General features: G+C 32.8%; 1 protein-coding gene across 1 annotated transcript in view; it reads left to right on the top strand.

Moving 5' to 3' along the window:
* The first annotated feature begins 450 nt into the window (after positions 1-450).
* LOC145259879 (geranylgeranyl transferase type-1 subunit beta-like) overlaps positions 451-11,105 on the top strand; it is a 63,657-nt gene continuing 53,002 nt past the window's right edge. The window contains exons 1-2 of the mRNA XM_080117758.1: positions 451-498; positions 2,348-2,499. Of these exons, the coding sequence (XP_079973884.1) occupies positions 466-498; positions 2,348-2,499 (185 nt within the window). The 5' untranslated portion in view covers positions 451-465. The remainder of the gene's footprint in view (positions 499-2,347; positions 2,500-11,105) is intronic.

Below are 11,105 nucleotides of genomic sequence, written 5' to 3'. Positions count from 1 at the left end.
TGGATTTTTCCTGGTGTAATGATGACAAATGATAATGTCCATCAGAATAATATTTTGCATGATTATAAAGTCTTACCTCCCATTTTTTTTTTTTTTTTTTTTAAACTATTTTTATGATGCTTCTACTTAAAGCCGTTAAAATGAAACTTAATTATGCTAATTAGTTTAATGTACTTGAAAACAAATTTGATCTGTACACAAAAAAAATTAGCTCTCTTGTCCACCATAGGGTTGACACAATCTCCAAAGGCGAAATCTTGTGTGATTGACACCAACTATAACAGGATCAAACTGGTGTACTCCAACAGATGTAACAGGGTCGAAATTCTGCGTGACGGTCACCAAAGAGGATCAAAGTTTGTGGTCAAAGTTGTTGTACGGACCCGACGATGGAAGATCAGATAAGAACAAAAACTTGGATTTATACGACCAAAAAAATCTAACCTTGATCACCTTTTGGGATCCATGGATAGAGGCATTGAATCTCTACAGTCTCAGGTGAGCATTATCTGAAGATAGCAGTTTCACTACTATGAAAGGCAGTAATTAATGAGTATACAGTTAAGATTTACCATTCCTATTCTGTCGCAGTTAACCACCTGATAAGGCCAGAGGAATAGTTAGCCTCATCATGAAATAACAACTATGAAGATAAATCTGCAAATTAATAAATATACAAACTACTCATCTCAAAGGATTCCAATAATAAAATAAAAATAAATACACTATTCGGTACGGACTCAACGATGGAAGATCAAATAAGAATGAAAAATTTTGATTTATAAGACCAAAAAATCCAACCTAGATCGCCTTTCGGGGCTTGTGGCACATTGGATAGAGGCGTTTAATCTCTATGGTTCCAGGTGAGCCCTTTTGAAGATAGTGATTTCAATCCTACCCAACATCGACCAGAGGATTAGTTGGCCAAAAGAGACAACTACGGAAAGTAATAATTACTGAGGATACAGTTAAAACTCACTATTCCTATCCCTTTGTGGTTAAACACAAGGCCAAAGAAATAGTTGATCGAAATGTTGTGAAATAATGAAGATAACAGCAAATAAACAAATATATTCTCTTTCAGGTTGAATTTATTGAATCTTTTTTATTGTAAATGATCTCTTAAAACTCCTTGATAACTGGTGATTAGAATGAACAAGAATTCCAAATTTAATGAATTATTTTTAACTAGCAGGGCCACACAGCATTGCTTGAAACCATATAAAACAATGAGAAAATTGAAGTTGATTTTTAACATGACTGTTATTATTAGTGTAGAAGATTTTTTGATGTCTGTATCATTAGCTATCTCAAGCAAAAAAATACTTTACCTACCCTAAGACAGGTATTACACAACATGTATGAAATAATTGTACTTTTTGTAGGACATGAAATTTACAGCACGTATATGGAATAGTTTTTCCTTTCCTAGGACAGGTAATGTACAACACACATTTAAAATTTTACTTACTCTCAGGCAGGTAATGTAAATACATATATGAATCCCTGGAGACCTCCAGAGCACTTTTAAAAGCAAAATAATCATGCTTCATTCTATCCACTACCACCACCAGTGATGTCATTTCCAGATTATAACATTGATAATTCAGAAAAATATGAATCAGCCCCATCAGAAACTGGCAACTTTTGGAGAAAGTTATAATAATGGACTTTAGATATAAATAAAGAGTTGGACAGAAATAGGTTTGAAAGTCACATTCTAAAAGTTGTTAAACATATGCCAGTTTGTAAAAACAATTATTGAATCGAATATGATGAAAATCAGAATTGGTGGAACACAAAAGAACAAAATTACTTAAACTTTTCACCCGCCTTTGTTCAAATAACTTTGACATACCTAATTGAAGCTCATTTAGAATTTTTGGAATCTTGTGATGAGAATCTTTGATTTATAAGTTGAGTGGAAAACAAGGAGAGATAAATGGTGGGAAAACATTTGACCAAACATAAATGACTTAGTCTGGAATTTGAATTGAGTTTTCATTATCCCAGCAATTCTATAGAAATGTCTCAAATACATTCTGATATAAATTTGTCTCTTTAAGCAAAGTTTTGAGGCAGACTTTTTTCATAACACTGGATATTTACCTGAAATGGTCAATGTTACAATGTATTTATAGAAGAACAACTTTAAAATTTTATACAAAATAAATCAACTAAACCCTTTTATTGAAATGAGGTTTCTTTTTATAAAGATAGAAAAGTTGGCCTTTAAAATTGTGTGCTAAAGCAGTACCTCTAAAGTGCAGTATATTATTTTCCTTTTTTTTTTTTTTCTGGGTTTGTTTTTTTATTTGATTCATTTTTTTTTTTTTTTCTATTCCAGGCTTGTAAACAAGGTATTCCATTTGACAGTGGTCATATTGCAATGACATATTGTGCATTGCTCTCTCTCGTCATTTTAGGAGATGATTTGTCTAGAATTAATCGAAAAGGAATACTTACCGGATTATGGAATCTGCAAAGAAAAGATGGAAGGTGAATTTTTTGTCTCTTATCTAACATATGAAGTGTAGTTGTTTTTTTTTCTCTTTTACCAATTCTAGACTTCACACTAAAACCTTAATGTTATACATTTGCATGTTTTGCAAAAAGAATTACATTTTGTTTCTTTATAAAAATCCTTATATATATTTTGATCTCCCTGCCTCTTGTAAATGCATTTCTCACAAAGAATGTAGCAAACCTTTCTACTCGGTTATATTTATCTCCTCCCACATAACTCAAATACACCAGGTCCTTCCTTAATACAAAGGAAATAATTTTAAAACACCAAAATTATCTCAGTTCAATCTACTTGTTATCTTTTACATAACATACAAGCTTCCAAATCAAAAAAATCAAAAAATATAGGCGTTCAAATATTCGACATGTTGGAAATACTCGTTTCTTCAACCCTTTTGCTTTAATTTATGAACACAATCATTTGCAGAATGTCACCATCTACACGATTCTTTTACACATAATTTTCTTGCTTTTAACAACCTTTTTCACCCATAAGTAATTTTCTAGCTTTCAAACAATCATGAATTATTTTTTATAAATATTATTACAACACCATCAAATCAAAATATAGTGAATTTCAATACGAACTAGTCAAATAACATCTTTCATTAAATATGTGTATGGTTTTATTTATTCACATTTATTTATAATTGAATGAATTATTGCATGTATGCACATTATCACAATTTCAAATTTGAATAACTTTCATTCAAAAATTATTTTTAAAAGGTCAACAACAATGCCTGCCTGCAGTTAAAACACTGAATTAGTATTTGATTTTCACTGCATTATAAGGTAAATTAGAACTTTATTTCATGAAAACAATCTAAATTTGATCATTCAAAATTACTATTGAATTATTGTTCTGAAACTTTGATCTTTGTTTTGCTTAATGTCAATTACAAATTCATGTGACTAGGGTGAGGGAGTCTGTGTAGTTGACTTGCTATAGTTTTATAATAGTCTCTATGCTATGATTGCCACATTCACCCTTTGTCACAAAAAAAAAAAAAAATTCAGCATTTTAACATAAAATGTCGCCCTCCATTTCCTTTTAGGGCAGTTAATCCCAAATATGTTTAAAATTTTTCCATGCTAAAAAGTTAGTAAAAGAAAATTAATAATTACTTACCATAACATCAACCCTAGGTTCACATAACGAGTTTCCTTTCTTAAAAATAACTTTAACGTCTACCTTTTACTACTGGTTCAACCAGATCAGGTTGTCTGAAGATGGCTTCCTGACTCAAATGCACCTACATTAACACTGTTTTTTAGCTCTTTGGACAACTAAATCATTCTGCAACACCCAAAACAAAAACTACAGTTCCCCTCTTCTCCCTTTCTTTTTTCACCTCTACTTCCCTACTGACTTCCCGACTTAAAACACACTAACTAAGAACATTATAAACCCTTTCCCTTTGCAGAACTAAATCATGTCAGGAATAAAAACAACAAAATCCACCACAAATCTTTACCTTTATCTCTATCTTGCTCTACAAAATCAGTAAATCAGAACCCATGACTAAATATAGGAAGATCCTGGTGATTGAGCTAACCTAAACCCGGGTGCGTAGAAGTCTAGGCACCACAACACATCACTTTGGCTCTTTGGCTAGAAGGGCGGTCAGAGAGGACCGATCCGGCCAGTCACGCTAAGCCCGAACATTTACATCCAAAATGCCAACTACCAAGAACAAAACTCAAACGTATTCAACATCTTTTTTCCTCACTACCAAAAATAGGCAAATCAAGTGCTAGAAGGCAGTGGCAAAGGTCAATCAATTTGGAAAGACAAGAACTCAACACTCCATCTGAACATATTTTTGAGGGCATAACGAACAGGAAATAGAAAATGCTTGAGATCTCATTACCAAAAAAGTGTATCCTCCACACAGTCTGTACATGGTCATGACAAATGGGTTTCTCCCTTACTAAATCCCAATTTTGGACTCTGAGATGGGTAGGGAGCATGGTTGATTAAAAATAAACTCCAAAACACATGGTTGAAAAAAACAAATACTTCCCTACCTCAAAACCCTTAAAAGAAACCATTCTAATGACTCTGATCCTGCTATCTCAGATAAGGAACAAAAATCCATAACTAGGAAAACCATACCATCTACAGGCGAAGAAAACTTCCCAAGATTCCTAGTTATTGAGTGAATAGAAAAAAAAAGATTGGAGATTTATCACCTTTTCTAATAGAAAAGATATTATCAACAAAAAGTAAGCCAATAAACAAAGATAAAGTATTTTATTTCCTAATCTTGTGTTATAACAGATAAAACATTTTATTGCTTAATCTTGTCATAAACAAAGGTAAAACATTTTATTGCTTTATCTTGTCATAAACAAAGGTAAAACATTTTATTGCTTTATCTTGTCATAAACAAAGATAAAACATTTTATTGCTTTATCTTGTCATAAACAAAGATAAAACATTTTATTGCTTTATCTTGTCATAAACAAAGATAAAACATTTTATTGCTTTATCTTGTCATAAACAAAGATAAAACATTTTATTGCTTTATCTTGTCATAAACAAAGATAAAACATTTTATTGCTTTATCTTGTCATAAACAAAGATAAAGGATTTAATTTCCTAATCTTAAAGCATTTTATTTTCTAATCGTGTCATAACAGATAAAGCATTTTATTGTCTACTCTTGTGAAGCCATAGCAGAAAATTACACATATACAAATTAGAAAGTGTGCACGAGAAGAGGAAGGGAAAAGAAAAAAAATGCAACACATGCTCAAGAAAAATGGTGACCGTGTTGAAGAATGGGCACGTAAAGCAAAGGCGAGTAACTCCGTTTGGCATGCATTGTTAAGGAGAAATACGTCCAGACTAAAATGGACATGTAGCAGTGAGAGACTTTTTAAGTGGTACCCAAAGTAACGGTAATAAAAACATTTATTGGAAAAGAAAAAATGAGGATAGTTTTTTTTTGTTCATTTCAATGTAACGGCTATGTTGCCTGTAACTTTATTATCTAATTGGTGTCATAAAGACATATTTTCTTGCCTAATCTTGTGTTAAAAAACACATTTTGTCTGATCTTATTTTAACAACAAAATATTGCTTAATCTTGTGACACCATTTTATTGCCTAATTTGGTGTAAAAACAAAAATTCATATTTCATTGCCTAATCTTGTATTTAAACAAAGATATAACATTTTTACTGAAAAAGTTGTGTAAAACATATGGTGGACCACTTACGAGGAAAAAGTATACAACTGATCATAAAAACAGTCGTAACTGCTTTTATTTTATTATTTTTTATCGCATTTTCACCCCAAACAAGACACAGTGCCACTTTGATATAGGGGGCTTCTATCTGGGACCTAATTGCAGGGATACTATGGAGTTGAGCAGCAAGTTGTCTGTTTGCATTCTTGAACTTCTGGATATCATTACAGTCTGAAGCAGGAACCCGGAGGGGAATTCCAAAGTTTAGAAGTTCTAAAGGAGAAACTATTATAGTAGAAGGCTTTCTGGTATGCCTACTGGGGTGGGATCTTGCTGCTTGTCAGGTTTGTCAAGGGTATTTATGTCGAGAGGACACAAGGGCTTGTAGTTTATCAGAGCATATATCATTAAAATACTTATAAAACAGGCAAAGGGTGCAATATTTTGTGTGTGGGAAAGAGGCTGATGCCTAACTGACAGTTTGGGACCTATTAGGTTGGCGACTCTTTTCTGGATCCGGTCCAGGAGACTAGTAGCAGATGCACCAACTCAAATGTGACAACAATACTCCATACATGGAGAAATGGTGGCCTTGTTGAGATACAGGATACTTTCAGATGTAAGTAATTTTCTAGCACGGTAGAGAGAGCCCACCTTCTTCGCTGCAGTTGCGGCAATGCCTTCAATGTATCTGTTTCAGCTCATGTTCCCTGTGAACGTAAAGCCGAGGAGTTTGAATGAAGTACTTTCAGGTGATATATCATTAGCCATAGCTATTGGTGGTTGAGAAAGTTTCTTGTAGTTATTAAAGAAAAGAAGCTTAGTCTTGAGAGCGTTGAATGTGACCAGCTATTTTTTTCCACATTCCACTACAAACTGGAAGCTTTTCTCAAGGGTTTCCGTTATTGCCTTAGATATGTTCATTTGTTTTCCCTCATTCCTGCCATAGAGCGTGGTGTCATCCACAAATATACCCATCTTGTAGACAATTTTAACAGGGAGGTCATTTAGGAATCTCAGGAAAAATAAAGGTCTAAGGATCGACCTCTTAGGTACACCTGCATTTATATCATACTGTTTTGACATACATACATCTAGGACAACCTGGATTCTTCTCTTACTTAAAAAGGATTTAATTGTGGTATTACTGAATGAATACTTAACATATCAAATTTTCCTGAGGAAACCCTTGTGCCATATCCTGTCAGAAGCCTTAGATATATCTAGGGATACTGCCCTACCTTCCTCTGTTTTATACAGTGTGTGGTAAATACATTCAGAGATTAATTAGGATATTTGCAGTAGAACGGGCTTGCTTAAATCTATATTGTTGGTTGGACAGAAGTTTAGCAGCTGTAAGGTGGTGGACTAGAGCTTGATTATTTATGGACTCAAATATTTTGGTGAAAAGAGGGAGGAGGCAATGAAACAATAATTTAATGGGTCAGTTCTTTCGCCAGAATTCTTGTAAACTGGTATAACAAGCAGTTAAGGCATTTGTTGAAGAATTCGAAGAGAACTGGAGCAACCTCAGCGGAGCATTTTTTTTAATAGTACAGCCGGGATAAGTTCAGGCCCACATGCTTTTGAGGTGTCTAGGTTTTTTTTATGATATCAGGCACTTGAGAAGTGGTGATTTTCAGATTATCAGTGTTTTCTCTCCGCAAAGGTAAATTTGGGGGGGGGGGGGGCTGTGTCCAATGTAAAGTTTGAGACAAACTGATTGGTAAGCATGTTAGCCTTCTCGATTGCTGTGCAAGCAACCTCATGATTGTTGGATAGTGGGGGAATTGTTGATTGCCCATTATTTACTACACTGTTGTAGATTTTCCAGAAATCACAAATTCCTAATTTCTGCACTTCAATGCGTTTTTTGGTGTTTTCAGTATATTCTCTCTTAGTTGTCACTCCTTCTTTCTTACAATTACTTCTAGCTTCTATAAACTTTTGTCTGTTTGTATTAGATTTATGTTGGATAAACCTGTGGTATGCATGCTGCCTTTGAGCAATGACAGCTGTGCAAGTAGAAGTAAACCATTGGGGAGAGTGGGGTTTGGGATTTCTGTGTGGGAACATGTGCTTCAATTTGCTACTTTGAACCATTCAGTAGTCTCATTTTCACATTGTTCTGGAGGAAGAAAAAAGATTTTTCCCCATGGGACATCTCTGATGAGAGCGCCGATGGCTTCCCAGTCAGCCTTCATACCTTGTCGTTTTGAGTAACGGCTCTTCAGCTTTGAGTCGAGAGTTTAGGGTGATTCTTCTATTATCACAGCGTGATCAGCATTCAGTGGGTTATTCTACAAGCATTGGGTACTGTGGTCAGAAATAGATCCAAAAGTGAGGCTTGTTGATCTTATTGATTTGGGAGACAGGTTGAAAACATAACTGTCTGTGATAAGGAATGAGATGCAGAGAAGCTATGTGTTATGCTTTCAGCTGTGTCTGTAAGTAGAGAAACCAAGCCAATTACTGTGATGGACATTAAAGCCACCAAATGCATATACTTGTGTGCTAGTATCAAGGGAGAGTGCTGTATTTATGTTGTCAGAAACTTGGTTGATTAGGGTGCAGTCCTGGGTCGAGGGAGAGTGGTAGAGAAAATATAAGTAGCTAACGCTATGTTGCAGGTTAAGTCTAAAGCACGTGAAGGCCTCGTCGTCTGATTCTAGATTTGATTCTCTAGTTAAGGGGAAAGTGTTTTGAATATAGACTCCAAGTCCGTGCATATGTCTGTCTGTGTCCTTATGGTAAAGTGGGAGATAGCATGGTATGTTAAAGTGGTTAGAGGGGATGGAGGAGCATAGGTTCACTTAGCACCAAGATATCCGGGGACTTTGTTAGGAGAAATGATTCAACATCATCTAAATTAGTTCTAAGTTTGCGGATATTCGTGAATGCAACCCTCAAGGGAGGAAGCGATTTGGTTTTATTTGAGTTTGCACCTGGTTTAATCGTAATTTTTATTTATTTTTAGTCAGATTTTAAAACATTTTAAATATTTTTACTTAGATCATCAAGCTCTATGTATACCATTATTGAGATATTTTAAGAATTTTAATTGTTTTTTATGTTTAACATTTATACAGTGTGTTTTATATAAAAGGTTAACATTTTTATAAATTATAACATGTCTAAAGGTCTACATAAAATTAGATAGGATTTATTCTGGACCAGGAAGTATAAAAAAATATACTATCTAATATCTTTTCCAACTGCTTCTTTGTTGCTACTATGTATTTAGATGGAAAACTATTTGGGAAATTTTGAATGCTGTATATAAAACCGTCTTAGTGAGCTTACAGTTTTGGACCATCCATTGTGATTTATGCCAACCTTACATTGGCTGTCAATGAGATTGAATTTAGAATAATATAAAATGTTTTTAAGTTTAAATCCTACATAAATTTAGCATTCAAACTGAAAGGTAAAAGATTAGAATGACAACATACCCAACGTCAGTGAAACATTTACACTCTCAAAAGTAAACAAAACATTCATTTTAAAATTTTAATGCAGAATAAGTTTTTTATTAATGGAAAAAATTAAGACATTTCTTTGTATTTGTCTTTAAAATAAATTGTGTTGTCACTGTTTATAAAGTTAGATATAAAAATAATTGTTACTATTTATTTTAAAATATACTTGTAATAAGAAATTGTAGCCCTCTTTAGTGAGTTGATGAAAAAAGCGGTTACTTTAGTGCAAATGCAACATTCTGACTTTATCATTAAATATTCTCTCTCTCTCTGACTATGAATACCTACTGACATGGCATTCATAGTAGCAATACACATGGCCGTTAAAATGCTTTGAATAATCACAGATTTCAAGGGGTTTCTGCTAAAATAGTCATATTTTAAAAACCAAAGCACTTTAAGTCTTCAAAATACCACCGTTTTGTTCAGAAATGAAGATACTTTCAAATGAATTAGTAAATAAAATGCATTATATATATAATGCATTTTATTTTATTTTAGAGTTTTAAGCAAATAAAGTGATAAAAATGTGAACATCATAAAACAGCATTTTCAGTAAGATTTTGTAACGCCCCCCGCCCCCCCCCCTGATTTCTAAACATTCGTACAGTGTTTTTGTTAAGAATTTTTTAATGAAATTTGGAAATTAACCAAAAGAGATGTCATTTTTAATAATTTCGAGTGCCCGAAATTCATTTGACCACTTGTTTTTTTGTTCTGTTAAAAAAAAGATTTCAAAATGATGACTATTGAAAATTTTGAAAAAAAATTTTCTTCAGACACTCACTATTAAATAAAACAATCTTTTTACTATGTTTATTCGTTAAAAAGATGATTGGACAGTGTTTTCTCTAGTAGTACATAGCAATTTAAAAACATAATATCCGAAAAAATCGTTATGAATTTGAATCAAGACTTCTGTAGTATTAGTGATAGCAGCAGCGATAACTGAGCATAAACAGACGTTTTGTTTTTGTTTATTTTTATTCCCAATCGAATTTTTTTATTAAAAATCTGATTATAAAAAAAATTTCTTACATGTTTAGTTAGAGCTATTTTGTTACCAAACATACAAATATTTTTTAAAATTGGGTAGTAGTAAATTTTAAAATATTTTAACAAGCGAAAATGTGAACTATGATTGTTTTGATTCACATGAATGAACGGTAAGACACTTCTAATTTTTGTCCCTTAAAAATGTTTTCAGTGAATTATTATCAAATGGAAACTAATCTACCCGATTAAAAAATAAAATAAAATAAAAAAAATAATCAATATTTAAATAGTTGTAGGAGGTCCTCAGTTAAAAAATAAAAACTGTAGGAAAAGACATGAAATGTAATTAAAAATCAAAATAGCATTTAATTCGAAATTTTTAACAATTTGTCAGCTTTAGAAAAAACTTGTTTCTATTTTTATATTTAAATAGAATTTAAATACTTGATATTTTTCCAAGCAACATGTTTTCTGTTAGAGGGACATCACTTTTTTAAATAACATTTATTTTTGTCTGTTTGTCATAATTCTTGTAAAGTTTCACAATGGGTATCAAACACCCTCTTAAAAAAAACAAAAAAAACTTGCTTAATTCTATGTCTAATCCTCAGATGCATGGTTTTAAGAGGGTCTTTGTGCAAATATCAGAAGGTGGGGAGGTTGCCACTCTGACTTTGGGTTAATGACAGGGCTAAGGAAAATTGTGTGAACATCCTGAATACTTGATAGAAACAAATAATTTTAGAATTTAGAGTGGGGGTTGGTTTCATATAAATGTAAAATAATTAACCATTTCAAGACGATCCTAGTGTTTTAGGACAGTTGACCAATTTATTTGGGCGGGGGGGGGGGATTAATCATGTACACTTTTCTTTAAACGCTTTTTATGCTTTTTTTATTTTTATTT

The sequence above is a fragment of the Euprymna scolopes genome, chromosome 35, assembly GCF_053919585.1.
Source record: "Euprymna scolopes isolate OS-2025 chromosome 35, ASM5391958v1, whole genome shotgun sequence".
NCBI lineage: Eukaryota > Metazoa > Mollusca > Cephalopoda > Sepiida > Sepiolidae > Euprymna > Euprymna scolopes.
This window is presented reverse-complemented; position numbering and strand designations above follow the sequence as displayed.